Below are 16,762 nucleotides of genomic sequence, written 5' to 3'. Positions count from 1 at the left end.
TTCAGAAAGGTTCGGTTACTTGCTTAAGGTAGCTGTCTTTATGCTGTAGGGTCATGAGGAGAAATTAAGCCCCCTGGTGTCACATCTTTTAATTATCCTCCCCCACCCACCCAAGTGACTGGACCCAATCTTCTATGAATGGATGCTTAATTGTGTGCATATACTCCCACTATATACAATTGTGTTTGTCATTTCTCAAAATCTTTCTACCTTTCCTGCCACTGCTCCGATACAGGGGAAGCAAACTGCAGATAATGGAACGAATTAACAAAAGCCATCCAGAAGAGTTTATTCTACTAGGCTTTGCGGATCGTCCCTGGCTGGAGCTTCCTCTGTTCATTATCTGCTTCTAACATACCCCATGGCCATGGTGGGAAACATAGCCATCATTCTGGTGTCCACCTTAGACTCCCGTCTGCACAGCCCCATGTATTTCTTCCTCACCAACCTCTCCTTTCTGGACATGTGCTACACCACAAGCATTGTCCCTCAGATGCTATTTAACCTGGGACGATCGAAGAAGACAATCAGCTATCTGGGCTGTGCCATTCAGCTTTATTTCTTCCACATGATGGGAGGCACAGAAAGTCTGCTTTTGGCTATTATGTCTTTCGATCGCTACGTGGCCATCTGCAAGCCTCTGCACTACACCCTCGTCATGAATCGGCGCACCTGTATCCTACTGGTGGCCACTGTGTGGCTGGGTGGAATGACCTACACTGTCTCAGAGGCCACTGTCACATTACACTTACCACTATGTGGTCACAACACACTGGATCACTTGGTATGTGAGATTCCTGTTCTGATAAAGGCCGCCTGTGGTGAGAAGGGCGCTAATGAGCTCACACTCTCTGTGGTTTGCATTTTCATGTTAGCTGTGCCACTATGCTTCATTCTCGCTTCCTATGCTTCTATCGGACATGCTGTATTTAAGATTAAATCTTCGGAGGGAAGAAAAAAAGCCTTTGGCACATGTTCCTCCCATCTCATTGTAGTTTTCTTCTTTTATGGTCCAGGCATTAGCATGTACCTTCAGCCCCCTTCCTCCATCTCTAGGGACCAGCCCAAGTTCATGGCTCTCTTCTATGGAGTGGTGACTCCTACACTCAACCCTTTCATCTACACTCTGAGGAATAAGGATGTAAAGGGTGCATGGGGCAACCTGGTGAGGAGCGTTTTCACTTCCAAGTGATAGTTCACAGACATCGAATGACATTCTTTGACAAGTGAGTAGGTATATAGGAGTTTCTCTGACAAATCATTCTCATCTCATTTTTCCTCAGATCATGTTATTCTTCTTGCAAAATATGTCATATTTATAATGCTCTTTCTAATGGTGTTAGACAAGGGTGATACTTGGCTAGTATGCACTACTTAGGGCAATCCGTGGAAATACACTACAAATAGTCTACACTGGTTAATACATATTGAAATAGTAACTATGTCAAACAGTATTTAAAAAGTACTATATATTACAATACAAACTAGTTAGTTAAAGTTAATAATCATAAGACAGCATGGTAACCATTCACCAATGGATTTCCTATGACAGTGCCACCTAAGAACAATTTCATCACTCTCGGCAAGACTGGTCACATGCAAGTGGGCAGCACGGTGCCAGTGTGCATTCCGAGTGAGGCACTCTACACCTCAGACCAACCGTGAGTCTCAGAAGACAACCAATTTCAACTTACGTAGATCCTATTGCTTTTTTAGAAGCACACTGTGACTCTTGTTTAACTAACAAGTGTACAGGGTTTGTATTTTTACCTAAAGGATCTATTGTTGAATATTAAAATGGATAAAATGTGTGCCTAAGTTTCTTAACATCCCTTTTAAATATCATAAGCATGAACCTTCTGAGAGAATCATGAACCACAACTTGGAAACATTTTGTGCATAATGGAAATAGCCAGGAATGCCTTTTGAAATCCTTCAAGAATCTTTTACAAGAAGAAGCAATTTGTATTTCTAGAAGGGAAAGCAACTTGCTTACTTTAAGCAATTGAGTATCTCTTTGATGCTCACAATCTGTATCATGACAAATTCAAAGTACTGAACTGAGCTCTAGGGTTCATATCTATCAAACTGTTGTCACAAAATTAGTTACACTTTTAGAGCAAATTAAAGAGTTTATGGTTACTTGCTGTTAAATTAATAGGATGAGAAATCAACATAATGGTTGTGTAGCGAAGAACCTAGCAGCTAAGAAAAACAAGAACCATTTAGACTTCTCTGGCATGGGTTCGGGTATGATCAAAATCTAAGCAAACCACTGGATGAAAAGTTGCATGTTATCCTGAACAAGAAACAGTTTGAAATCATATCTAATGTTTGATTTTTAAAAAAAGCAGATCATAGGAGGCTTGATCCAGTTCTTGAGACAAACAGACTTTGGTTTATCTCATTTGGAAAATATTCTAAATAACTTTAAAATTTAGCTGTTTAAATAATTTAAAATTTTGGCCTGAGTTTTGGCCTGAATGCCCAAAAAAATTTTTTTTTAATTTCACACGCACACAGGCCAATGAAAGTAAAAAATTCTGTGATGTTAGATAATGTCTCTGATCATTTTGAGTAAAGATATCCTTGATCACTTTGCTATAAGCAGAAATTGGCACAACATTGTAAATCAACTGCACTTTAATCAAAAAGAAATAATAAAGACACCCTTTGTCTTACTTAGTCTTAAACACAGAGGAATGTGATCATTTTCAGTTTGGAGGGCAAAATCCAGGAAGATTTGTGTCAAAAGCTTAGCTATGAGACTGTTGAGAGCTCTTCAGATTACTTCTTTATCTTTTACGTCTGTAAAGACAACGCATTTCAGAACTGGGCTTTCCAGACTCTGAAATATTGGGGCTTCCTAAAGGAAATACACACAAACATTTAAGCATAAAGAATGTTGAGTGTAGTGGTAGGGGGAAAGTCACAGAAACATGTCCTTTTTACTAAACTACTTCACGTTTCCACAGCATGTACGTTCAGTATATTCCAGCATGAAGAATACTGTCAGGAACCATTAAGAAGCTCTGTTGAAGGAAGTACATATTACATGTGAAGTTTAGCGTGTACTCTATCCTGGATGCAAAGCATGAGCAATCTCAAGAGTGCTTTCTCAAAGAAGTTGGTCAAAAGCTTTTCTTCTTTTCCCAACCAAGCAAATCTTTCCTGAAGAATGAAAGGAAGACAGCAAAATATTTTCACTTTTGTTCTAAAAGATCCTAAAAATGTAGACATGTATTTAGGACTGTCTTTAAGGGAGAAGTCAAAAAGGCTTCACTAGTTATTTTGTGACACAGCAGGTTAAGGATTCTGCATTATCACTGCAGCGGCTTGGGTTGCTGCTATGGCACAGGTTCGATTCCAGGCCCTGGAATTTCCACATGCCGTGGGTGCAGCCAGGAACAAACAAACAAAACCTTACCTATGATTTCCCTCACATTAGAGGTGTTCTCAGATCTGCAGAGTATAACTACTATGCAACAAGTGCATCCTGCTCTAAGGGATAGGATTAAAACAAAATACATGCAAATCAGGAGTCCCCATGGTGGCACAGTGGTAATGAACCCAACTGGTATCCATGAGGACACAGGTTCGATCCCTGGCCTTGCTCAGTGGGTTAAGCATCCGGCATTGCACCATGAGCTATGGTGTAGATCACACACGCAGCTCAGATCCCAGGTTGCTGTGGCTGTGGTATAGGCCGGCAGCTACAGCTCCAATTCGACCCCTAGCCTAGAAACTTCCATATGCCACAGGTGTGGCCCTAAAAAGCAAAAAATAAACTAAATAAAACAAAGTAAAATAAAATAAAGTTAATGCAAATAAGAATTCTGGTTCAACAAATGTCTTACAGCTACCATAAATCCAATGTCTACTCGAAAGGCGATATTCAGAATTCCAATGACTTGGAAGAGTCCCAGAGGCCACTAGGGCAGGAGTGGGGTAGGGGTGGAAGAGGGGGGAGATGAGAGGAGTGAGAAAGAGTTTCCACTAAAGCACACTAAGAGACAGATACATAAAGTTAATCAATGTGATCCTTGATTAGATCTTTTATTTATTTATTTATTGCCACACCCATGGCATGTGGATATTCCTAGGCCAGGAATCAAACCTATGCCACAGCAGTGACCCAGTCGATGCAGTGACACCACTGGATCCTTAATCCACTGCACCACAAGGGAACTTCCTCTATCTTGTCTTTGGGAAATACTCTCAGGAACATTGATGAATAGGTCGCATTATACTCTGTCATATTTCAGAAAAAAATATTTTAAATGTACATTCATATTATATTATTATAAACAGAAGATAATAAAATCCCATGGTAAAAATTAACAATGGGAAATCTGGTGGTGCAATATACTAAGTCTCTATACCATTATTTTTGCCATAACTTTTATTATCTTCGTGGTTGAATTGTTATTGGAATATGATGGACTTAAATTTGAAAGTTTATTATGCTTGAAATCACTTAGAGCTGTCATGACATATGATAACCAGTGCCCTTCTAGCCCCACATTTGTAAAATAGAGATATAATATGCAAAGCTGAGACCAACAAAGGAAAAGAAAACGAGTGTATCTGGGATGGAAGCCATGCTGGTTTCTGTAATTATTGATAGCATGCTTGTGCCAGTCATCCTGCACTGCTGAGACATACGCAGACGAGATAACTGAGCATGTGTTCAGAGAATATGCTGCACAGGAATAGGCATGAGAGGAAGTGGACAAAAACTGGGAGACAAGAGCTGTCTGGAAGGGAAGGAAAATTTTACTGGGATAAAGAAGAAGCTGGTCCTTCACGGCATTTAGCCTCCATTCTTAGCTGAGAAAAGGCTGGATTCAGTGTCAGTTCTTCAGTAAAGTTGTCTGTGACTCAGATTCATGTGCGCTGGGTGATTGCCAATTTGCCGATTCTTGGTTTTAGGTTTAGGGTTGGCAATGCTAGGAGTTCGGACCTTCTAGCTTACCCTGGGCATTGCTGGCCATGACAAAGGGCCTCAGACTACAAAAATCTATTGTGGAGTTCTTGTCGTGGCCCAGGGGAAACGAATCCCTCTAGGAACCATGAGGTTGTGGGTTCGATCCCTGGCCTTACTCAGCAGGTTAAGGATCCAGCATTGCTGTGAGCTGTGGTGTAGGTTGTAGATGTGGTTCGGATCTGGCATTGCTGTGGCTGCGGTGTAGACCAACAGATGTAGCTCCGAATTGGACCCCCTAACCTGGGAACCTCCATATGCTGCAGGTGGGGCTCTAAAAAGCATAAAATAAAAGAATAAATAATAAATAAAAAATAAAAAATCTATTGTCATTACCCCGATTTTGTCACATAAAAGTCAGTTAAACTTAAGCAAGTCGTGTGTCTTCTTTCCTTCAGTTGTTGTTGTTGTTGTTGTTGTTGTTGTTGTTGAAAACCCAAAGTTAGGCTATTTGTTTTCTCTCTCTTATTTTTTTTGAAGTATAGTTAGGTTCAAATTACATAAATTGTAAGTATACAAAATACAGTGATTCACAATTTTAATGGTTATACTCCACTTATGGTTATTATGAAATATTGGTTATATTCTATGTGTTGTACAACATATACTTGTAGCTTATTTTATACACAATTGTTTGTACCTCTTAATCTCCTACCACCACGTTGCCACTCTCCTCTTTCCTCTCCCCACTAGTAACCACTAGCTTGTTCTCTCTATCTGTGAATCTGCTTATTTTCTGTTACATTCATTAATTTGCTGTATTTTTTAGACTCCACAAATAAGCAATATCATATAGTATTTGTCTTTCTTTGCCTGACTTATTTCACTTAGCATAATACCCTCCAAGTCCATCCATGTTGCTACAAATGGCAAAATGTGATTACTTTTTATGGCCGTGTAGTATTCCATTGTGTACATATGTGTCTGTGTGTATATATATATATATATATATATATGTTCCATGTGTTCCTGATCCATTTTTTCTGTTCATGAATGCTTAGATTGTTTCCATATTTTGGCAAATATAAATAATGCTACTATGAACGCTATGGTACATGTATCTTTTTAAATTAGTGGGGCTTGGGGGGATTACACTCAGGAATGGAATCACTGGGTCATGGGGTAATTCAGCTGTTCTAATTTACATTCCTACCAATAGTGTAGGAGGGTTCCCTTTTCTCTATATCCTTGCTAACATTTATTATTTGCATTATTTTTGATGATAGCCATCCAACAGGTATGAGGTAATATTTCATTGTGGTTTGTGATACAACTGCATAAGATTCACATTAGTGGTTTGAAAAGTTCAAAACAATAAACACAATAATGTATGTGTTAATCTTTGGGGGAATTTTGGTAGCTGACCTTTGTTTTGGATTACAAATTAATTCAAGTATCATGGCAATGTGTCTAGGGTTTGATATCGTATATGCTATAATTATAGCATTCCAAGAAAAATAGTCTATATATTTTTTTACTTTTTTTATTTTATTATATTTTATTTTATTTTTTTTTGCCTTTTCTTGGGCCACTCCCATGGCATATGGAGTTTCCCAGGCTAGGGGTCTAATCGGAGCTGTAGCTGCCAGCCTACGCCAGAGCCATAGCAACGCAGGATCCGAGCCACGTCTGCAACCTACGCCACAGCTCACAGCAATGCCAGATCCTTAACCCACTGAGCAAGGCCAGGGATCGAACCCGCAACCTCATGGTTCCTAGTCGGATTCGTTAACCACCGCGCCACGACAGGAACTCCAATATATAGATACAGATATAGATATAGATATAGATATAGATATAGATGTAGATATAGATATAGATTTTTTATGTTTTCAAGCAGAAAAGAAAGCAAACAGATGAGAAATTTCAACTTTTTTTAAAGTTAGACAGTCAGAGGCTCGTGTATTACAGGAAGTGTTGGAACGTCCATAAGCACAAGGTGGCTCAAAGAACTAAACTACATGGGGGGGAGTTTTTTTTTAATTCCCCCCTTTTGTTTGGCTTTTAGGGCCGCATCCATGGCATATGGAGGTTCCCAGGCTAGGAGTCAAATCGGAGCTGTAGCCACCAGCCTACGAGACAGCCATAGCAACGTCAGTCCCGAGCCATGTCTGCAATCGACACCACAGCTCACAGCAATGCCGGATCCTTAACCCACTGACCAAGGCCAGGGATCAAACTGACAACCTCATGTCTCTGCTGCACCATGACAGGAACTCCTATCCCTTTTTTAATTAAAGTACAGTTTATTCACAATGTTGTGCCAATTTCTGCTGTACACCAAAGTGACCCGGTTCATACATACATACATACATATATATATATACATATATATACACACACACACACACACACATACACACACTCTTTTTCTCATATTATCTTCCCTCATGTTCTACCCCAAGAGACTGGATATAGTCCCCTGTGCTACACAGTAGGATCGCATTGCTTATCCCTTCGAAATGCAGTAGTTTGCATCTTACTAGCCCCAAATTCCCTCTCCATCTCCCACTCCCCCTACCTTGGCAACCACAAGCCTGTTCTCTATGCTTGTGCGTCAGCTTTTGTTTTGTATTAAACTATCGTTTTTGCTTTTAAAAGTTTTATTTCGCTCTGTGATGGTTCACTCTATGTGGCCCCAATTACTTACTAAAAATTCTTTTATATACACAGTCTCGGTTCTTCACTTCTTGGACAGTAGCTTAAGGACAAAGGCACAGAGCCCATATTACCGTTTATGTCGAGCTGGAGATGGAGAATCACAGACACACAAAGGCAGAGACATCAGAATCAGTGTGACTGCAAACCAACCAAGGAACTGAGGGGAAGTCTGAAAATGTGGTTTTCATTTTAAAAATTTAGGATATAGGATTTGAATCAATCATATGAAAAGGTTAAAGGCCTCAAAACCACAACGGACAACGCGATCACCACACAAAACTCAGGTGTTTATTTTATGTTGAATTGTCCTTTAACCTTATTCCACGTGAGCTCCATATGGTTTCCAGTTTTAAAATGTTACATACATAGGACACTTCTTTCAGATAGAGAAGGTAGCAATAACGTAGGTCACAGAACTATTACTTTAATAAAAATACCTTCATTTCTTTGGAAAACAGATGCCTTGATCTTCATAATGAACTTACTAATCAGAACTGTTCAAATTAGACCAATTTCCTTAACAAGGAAAAACACTACTTTTTCATATAGCTTTTATCACAACATTTTCCAATATATTTTCACTAATTCTTTCAAATACCCATCAGATTTATCAACTCACTTTCAGACCCTAGTACTCGGTTGCCTCCGTTTTTTTTTTTTCTTTCTTTCTTTGTACTTGTTTGTTTTTTAGGTCCACACCCACAGCACATGGAGGTTCCCAGGCTAGGGCTTCAATCGGAGCTATAGCTGCCAGCCTACACCACAGCCACAGCAACACAGGAATCCCAGCATGTCTGCGACCTACACCACAGCCCACGGCAACGCCAGATCCTTACCCCACTGAGCAAGGCCAGGGATTGAACCCACAACCTCATGGTTCCTAGTCAGATTCATTTTTGCTGCACCAAAACAGGAACTTCCAAAACTTGTTTTCTTACTATTGATGGCATAATAAAGAATACATGCCAAAATTCCTCTCAATCGTAACTATTATTCAACAAAAGAGTAAGTGTTGGAGAAAGGATTGAAGACATTTCACTGTATTTTTAATCAAATCAATGAGGATAAATTTTATGATGAATTCTGCCTAAAAAGCAAGAAATTAAAAGGCATATTCTAGGTTATTTAAAATTAATAAGATCGGGAGTTCCCGTTGTGGCGCAGGGGTTTACGAATCCGACTAGGAACCATGAGGTTGCGAGTTCGGTCCCTGCCCTTGCTCAGTGGGTTAATGATCCAGCGTTGCCGTGAGCTGTGGTGTAGGTCGCAGATGCGGCTCGTATCCCGAGTTGCTGTGGCTCTGGCGTAGGCCAGTGGCTACAGCTCCGATTCAACCCCTAGCCTGGGAACCTCCATATGCAGCAGGAGTGGCCCAAGAAATGGCAAAAAGACCAAAAAAAAAAATTAATAAGATTATCTCTCCATAAGAACTACACTTGCTGCTTTATCAATATTTAAAACAACTCCTCCCTTGGCGTTCCCGTCGTGGCACAGCAGAAACAAATCCACCTGGGAACCATGAGGTCCGATCTCTGGCCTCGCTCAGTGGGTTAAGGATCTGGCGTTGCCGTGAGCTGTGGTGTAGGTCATAGACGCAGCTCGGATCTGGCATTGCTGTGGCTCTGGCATAGCTAGCAGCAACAGCTACGATTAGACCCTCAGCCTGGGAAACTACATATGCCACAGGTGCAGCCCTACAAAGACAAAAAGACAAAAAATAACAGAACAGAACAGAACATAATATAACATAACATAACAGAACAGAACACAGTTCCATGTCTCATTTTCAATTAAGAAAAAGGATACTTCTGTTTTATTAGGTTTGTGCCACTGGAACAAAATTAATACTGAATTTGATCTTGATTGTACATGATTTTTTCTCCCTTAGAGAGTGACGTGTATTTGGGGAGTCTGTGTTTAATTCATATTGGCTGCCACAAACTCTGTGACCTTGTGAGAGCCCATAAGTGCGGAGAAAGTGAGTGAATGAAAAAGTGGCTGACACATGGATGGGCAGATGAGCCACTGGTAAAGAGATGCTCCATTATGCTCTTAATGTCAAAGTATACAGGCTCACTCTCACCCCACTAATCTTTTTGCTGCCCCTCTTACATCTTTGTTTCTCAAGGTGTAGATTAGAGGGTTGAGGCTGGGTGTGACAACAGTATAAAAGAGGGCAGTGAACTTTCCTTGATCTTGAGAACCTCCTGATGGGGGCTGGAGATATATAAACATGACGAATGAAAACAGAGATACAACCATAAGATGGGCTCCGCATGTCCCAAAGACTTTCTGAAGTCCAGCTGTTGACCGCATCCTCAGCACAGCATGGGCAATCGCACCATAGGAGCTGAGAATGAGGATGAGAAGTATGAGAACAAAAACGGAGCTCGTGACCATGAGGGCCAGCTCATTAGCACGGGTATCAACACAAGACAGTCGCAGCAGTGCTGGAACTTCGCAGAAGAAATGGTCCACTTGGCCAGGTCCACACAGGGGTACCCAGGAGGTAAATGAGGAATGAAGTGCCGAGTTGGTGAAGCCACTTACCCAAGAAGCCACAGCCAACACATGGCAGAAACGAGGGTGCATGAGGACAGTGTAACGCAAGGGTCTACATACAGCTGCATAACGGTCATAGGACATCACCACCAGCAGCACACATCCTGTGGATCCCAGTGCAAGGGAAAAGTAAAGTTGAGTCATGCAACCTACGTAAGACATGGCTTTTCCTGGGCCCCAGAGGTTGACCAGCAACTGGGGGATGAAGCTGGTAGAGTAGCAGAGATCCAGAAAAGACAGGTTTGAGAGGAAGAAGTACATGGGAGTGTGCAGATGGGAGTCCAGGTATGATACGATAATGATGAACAGGTTGCCTGTCAATGTCATTAAGTAGAACATCAAGACAACCACAAAGAGTACTACTTCCACACGAGGCCAATTGGAAAAACCTAGCAGGACAAAGTAGCCTCCAGAAGTTGCATTGAGTTTTTCCATCATCATTCATTTCCTGTTACCTGGCAAAAGAATTACATGCACTCAAGATAAATGGAAATACAACTGCCAAAGCAATTTTGAGAAAAAAGAACACAGCCATAAGTACAACCCTCCCAGACCTGAGATTTTACTACAGAGCTACAGTCATCAAAGCAGCATGGTACTGGCACAAAAGCAGACACATACATCCATGGAACAGAATGGCCCAGAAATAAACCCACTCACCTATGGTCAATTAATCTCCAACAAAGGGGGCAGGACTATACAATGCACAAAAGACAGTCTCTGCAGCACGTCGTGCTGGGAAACCTGGACAGCCACATATAAAACAAGGAAACTAGAACATTTAATCACACCACATACAACAATAAACTCAAAATGGCTTGAAGATCTAAATGTAACAACAAAACCACAAAACTCCAAAAGAGAACATAGGAAAAACACTCTTTGAGATAAATCAGAGCAATATTTTTTGGATCACTCCCTATGGGAAAAGAAATAAAAACAAAAATTAAAAGGGGGGACCTAATTTATCTTAAAAGCTTTTGCACAGCAAAGGAAATCACGGACAAAACAAAAAGATACCCTACAGAAAGGAAGAAAAGTTTTGCAAATATGTGACCAACAAGGAGTTAACATACAAAATATCCACAGAGTTCAGGTACAGTTCCCTATCAAAACAAACAAACAAACAAACAAACAAAACAAACAAATAACTCAATCTTAATACGAATAGAAGACCTGAAGAGAAATGTTTACAAAGACATACAATTGGCTAACAGGCACATAAAAAGATGCTCAATTATTAGATAAGTGCAAATCAAACCAACAATGAGATATCACATAACATCTGTCAGAATGTCTATCATCAAATAACAACATTTGTTGTTTACAAATAACAAGTGTTGAGGAGGAGTTGGGGGGAAGGGAACACTTGCATGCTGTTGATGGGAATGTAAACTGGTGCAGCCACTGTGGAAAGCAGCAAGGAGGTGCATCCAAAAAATTAAAAATATAACTACCACACAATCCAGCAATTCCACTCCCAGATAGACACCCAGAAAAAAACAAAAACACTAGTTCCAAAAAATGCACCTCAGTGTTCATAGGAGCACTATGGACCATAGCCAAGACATGGTAGCAACCCAAGTGCCCATCAACAGATGGTTGGATTAAGAAGATGTCGGGAGTTCCTGTCATGGCGCAGTGGTTAACGAATCCGACTAGGAACCATGAGGTTGCGGGTTCGGTCCCTGCCCTTGCTCAGTGGGTTAACGGTCCGGCGTTGCCATGAGCTGTGGTGCAGGTTGCAGACGCGGCTCGGATCCCGAGTTGCTGTGGCTCTGGCGTAGGCCAGTGGCTACAACTCCGATTCAACCCCTAGCTTGGGAACCTCCATATGCCGTGGGAGTGGCCCAAGAAATAGCAAAAAGACAAAAAAGAAAAAAAGAAAAAGAAAAAAAGAAACAGAAACCAGTTTGAAGAGCCTGCCACTTTTCAATTCTGAGACAATTAGGCTTTAGGAGAAACTATGATACTAATGAGATGAAAGAAATAAGAATCCAGGAGAAAGGACAAGATGGCGGAGGAGTAGGGGGACATGCTCGCCCTCTCCCACAAACACAACAAAAAAAGAACATCTACAGAATAAATGACTCGCACAGAACAGCAACCAATTGCTGGCAGAAGAACCTAAACTCCAATAACAGCAAGAAGTTCGTGACATTACAGGGCAGAACGGGAGAAAAGAGGAGAGTGAGAGAAGGTGAATCCGAGTGGGACGGGCGCTCCTGAAAGGGAACAGAGGAGGAGAAAGGGATCCTGCACCCTGGAAAGTCACCTACACGGGGGAAAGATCAAACGAACCGGAGGAATCTCCAGATGCAGAGAAGAGTGTAGCAGTAAGTTGGAGAACGGAAAAGCCGATCAAGAACCAAACGGACCATCTGAACTACGGGCACAGTCACCAAAAATTGAGATGCCTGGGTGGGGGCTGGGCACCGAATCCTCGGCTCCAGAGGTTAGTCCCTGGCTTGGGGGGCGGGGCGGAGCGGAAACTGCTTGGGAGCTCTAGAAGCCATTTGATGGGGCAGAGACTGCCTGGGAGACTAGAAAACAAAGCTGTCGCAGAGGAAGGGAGCAATACTCTAGGGGCGGGGAAGTGGAAAGCCGCATCAGAGGGAACCTGGGAGAAGAGCCTGGTCTGCGCCCATGCTGGGGAGGGGAGAGAAGAAGGGGTGGGTCCCCATAGAATACCCCCCATGCCACAGCCAGCTTGCAGGCCCGCTAGCTAGCTGAAAGCTGTGCTTCCCAGTGCATCCCCTCCCCCCACCCCCACCACCCCCTACACTCTCCCGAACCTGGGGCAGCCTGCCATCCAGGAGGGCTGGCCTCAACAATTGCCTGACGCCTACCACCGCAGGGGCTGTCCCTGCACAGGCCTGCTTGCCCTTTGGAGGGGCTACACTTCCGCAGAGCACCACCAAACACCACCAGCCCCCAAGAAAAGGCCTGCAGCACTGAAAAGCTAGAACAAGCCTAGCCAGGCCGTGAATAGATCTGCCTAATTCTCGGACGGTTTTTCTGAGTTGGGCTGCCCCAGGGAGGAGCCTCTTCGTTTTCCAGCGGCCCTGCTACCCGCCCAAGCCCCCAGGGGGTGCCCTAGTGGACCAGCTGCATAGGACTGCCAGCTCCAAGCAGGACCCCCTGCAGCCCAGAAAAGCTGCAACAAGCTTGGCCGAGCTGGGGAAAGATCTCAGACGGTCTTTCTGAGTCGGGCTGCCCTGGGGAGGAGCCTCTTGGGTTTCCAGTGGCCCTGCTACCCGCCCAAGCCCCCAGGGGGTGCCCCACTCCCACGGAATAGCTGCTCAGCACCACCAGCCCCCTAGAAGAGCCCCTGCAGCCCAGAAAAGCTGCAACAAGCTTGGCCAGACTGTGAAAAGGTCTGCCTACATTCTCAGGCCGTCCTTCTGAGTGACCCAGATAGCTGCTCCAGCCCCCAGGGGGTGCTGCACTCCTGAGGAACAGCTGCCCAACACCACCAACCCCCTGCAAGAACCCCACAGCCTAAAAACACCAGAGCAAGCTCTGCCTGACCAAGTGAAATCTGCTACCATCGTGGTGTGGACCTCCCAGTCCTGTCTGCCCTCAGGAAGTCCTCCTTTGCTTCAAAGAAACACTGTTAGCCCCATCAACACTCCAGAAAAGCCACACTGCCTCAGAAAAGATTGACCAACAACGCCAGCCCTCAGGAAATATTCCACGGCAGTGACAAGGCAAACACTGCCCCATAATGGAGAGTACAACTCCCTCAGGAGAAAGAAAACAACAAGCAAGATGAAGAAGCAGAGAAACCACCCCCAGTCAAACCAACAGGAGAACTCACCTAAAACAGTCAACAAGGAAACAGATCTCTGCAGTCTGACAGACCTGGAGTTCAAAAGAGAAAGAGTGAAAATGCTGAAGGAATTAAGAGAAGATATGAACAGTAATGCAGATACCCTCAGAAAGGAACTAGAAAATATAAGGAGGAGCCAAGAAAAACTAGAACATTCATTTGCAGAGATGCAAACGGAACTAAGGGCAGTAAAAACCAGAATGAATAATGCAGAACAACGAATCAGCGATATGGAAGATAGAATGATGGAAATCACTCAATCCGGTCAACAGACAGAAAAATGAATCCAAAAACAGGAGAGCAATATAAGAGACCTATGGGATAATATAAAGCGGGCCAATCTACGCATAATAGGAATTCCAGAAGGAGTAGAAAAAGATAAGGGGATGGAAAATATATTTGACGAAATTATCGATGGAAACTTCCCAAATCTAAAGGATACTGGGTTCAAGATACAAGAAGCACAGAGGGACCCAAACAAACTGAACCCAAACAGACCCACACCAAGACACATCATAATAAAAATGGCAAAAGTTAGTGATAAAGAGAGGATCCTAAAGGCAGCAAGAGAAAAACAGAATGTTACCTACAAGGGAACCCCCATAAGAATATCAGCTGACTTCTCTACAGAAACACTACAGGCCAGGAGGGAATGGCAAGAGATATTTAAAGTGCTCAAAGGAAAAAATATGCAACCTAGAATACTCTATCCAGCAAGAATATCATTTAAAATAGAAGGGGAAATAAAAATTTTTTCCAACAAACAAAAACTTAAAGAATACTGCAACACAAAACCCAGGTTAAAGGAAATATTGAAAGGGCTTCTCTAAACCAAAAAGAAAGGAAGGAAAGGGAAGAAAAAAGAAAAGGAAAAAAAGAAGAAGAGGAAGAACTAGGACTAAGGAAACCGCAATCAGAGAGCAGTCACTCAAATAAGCCAGCATTCAGATTTAATCATGAACATGCTTCAAACAAAATAAAATTAAAAAGAAAAAAAAAAGAGTCATCAAAACCATAAAATGTGGGCAAGGGATGTTAGGAAGTAAATCACCCTTTTTGTTTGTTAGTTTGTATGTTTCTCTTCTTAATTTTAATATAGTAATGAAGGGTTTGAACTTACAGGACCATCAGGCTAAAACACACAATTATGGGAAGGGGTTAGCATACTTAAAAATCAGGGCAACCACAAGCCAAAACCAAATATTGCATTCGCAAAAAATGAAAAAAAAATACACTCAAGCAGATAATAACAGGAGATCATCCAACCAAAAAAAAAAAAAAAAAGAAAGGAAGAATGGAGAACCATAGAATCAACTGGAACACAAGTTTCAAATGGCAATAAGTAATCACCAATCAATTATCACCTTAAATGTCAATGGACTGAATGCCCCAATCAAAAGACACAGAGTGGCTGAGTGGATAAAAAGGCAAAAACCTTCAATATGCTGCCTACAAGAAACTCACCTTAGGACAAAATATACATATACATTGAAAGTGAAAGGGTGAGGAAAAATATTTCACGCCAATAGACATGACAGAAAAGCAGGGGTCGCAGCACTCATATCAGACGAAATAGACTTTAAAACAAAAGACCTACAGAAAGACAAAGAAGGACACTACTTAATGATTAAGGGATCCATCCAAGTAGAGGATGTCACTATCCTCAACATATATGCCCCAAATACAGGAGCACCCAGATACATACAACAAATATTAACAGACAGAAAGGGAGATATGGATGAGAACACAATCATAGTAGGAGACCTTAATACCCCCCTCACATCAATGGACAGATCCTCTAGACAGAAAACCAAAAAAAGCAACAGAGATCCTAAAGGAAACAATAGAAAAGTTAGACTTCATTGATATCTTCAGGACACTACATCCAAAAAAAGCAGAATACACATTCTTCTCAAATGCTCATGGAACATTCTCAAGAATCGACCACATATTGGGACACAAAGCGAATCTCAATAAATTTAGGAGCATAGAAATTATCTCAAGTATCTTCTCTGACCACAATGCCATGAAATTAGAAACCAACCATGGGAAAAGGAAAGAGAAAAAACCTACTGCATGGAGACTAAACAACATGCTACTAAAAAACCAATGGGTCAATGAGGAAATCAAGAAGGAAATAAAAACTACCTTGAAACAAATGATAATGAAGACACAACCACTCAAAATCTATGGGATGCTGCGAAAGCAGTGCTCAGAGGGAAAGTTATAGCAATACAGGCCTTTCTCAAAAAAGAAGAAAGATCCCACATGGACAACTTAACCCTCCACCTCAATGAATTAGAAAAAGAAGAACAAAAAAGGCCTAAAGTCAGCAGAAGGAAGGAAATTATAAAGATCAAAGAAGAAATCAATAAAATAGAGACTCAAAAAACAATAGAGAAAATTAATAAAACCAAGAGCTGGGTCTTTGAAAAGGTGAACAAAACTGACAAACCTCTGGCCAGACTCACAAAAAAGAGGAGAGAAAGAACCCAAATAAACAAAATTATAAATGAAAATGGAGAAATCACAACAGATACTGCAGAAATACAAAAAATACTATGAACAACTATACGGCAACAAGTTTGGCAATCTGGAAGAAATGGACAATTTTCTAAAATCTTAGAGCCTGCCAAAACCGAATCAAGAAACAGACCAACTGAACAAATTGATCACTAGAAATGAAATTGAAGAGGTCATAAAAACACTCCCTACAAAGAAAA

At 41.8% G+C, this 16,762-nt stretch overlaps 1 protein-coding gene and 1 pseudogene across 1 annotated transcript; one reads left to right on the top strand and one right to left on the bottom strand.

Moving 5' to 3' along the window:
- The first annotated feature begins 254 nt into the window (after positions 1–254).
- LOC125136820 (olfactory receptor 2B11-like) lies at positions 255–1,192 on the top strand. The gene is given in 2 exon segments (XM_047797640.1): positions 255–339; positions 342–1,192. Coding segments are annotated over 2 exon segments (936 nt in total).
- An 8,532-nt stretch (positions 1,193–9,724) lies between these two features.
- LOC125136516 (olfactory receptor 2J3-like) lies at positions 9,725–10,652 on the bottom strand (annotated as a pseudogene).
- Between the last annotated feature and the right edge of the window lie 6,110 nt (positions 10,653–16,762).

The sequence above is a fragment of the Phacochoerus africanus genome, chromosome 9 (assembly GCF_016906955.1).
Source record: "Phacochoerus africanus isolate WHEZ1 chromosome 9, ROS_Pafr_v1, whole genome shotgun sequence".
Taxonomy (NCBI): Eukaryota; Metazoa; Chordata; class Mammalia; order Artiodactyla; family Suidae; genus Phacochoerus; species Phacochoerus africanus.
Note: the sequence above shows the minus strand (reverse complement) of the source record. Positions and strands in the feature narration are given on the sequence as shown.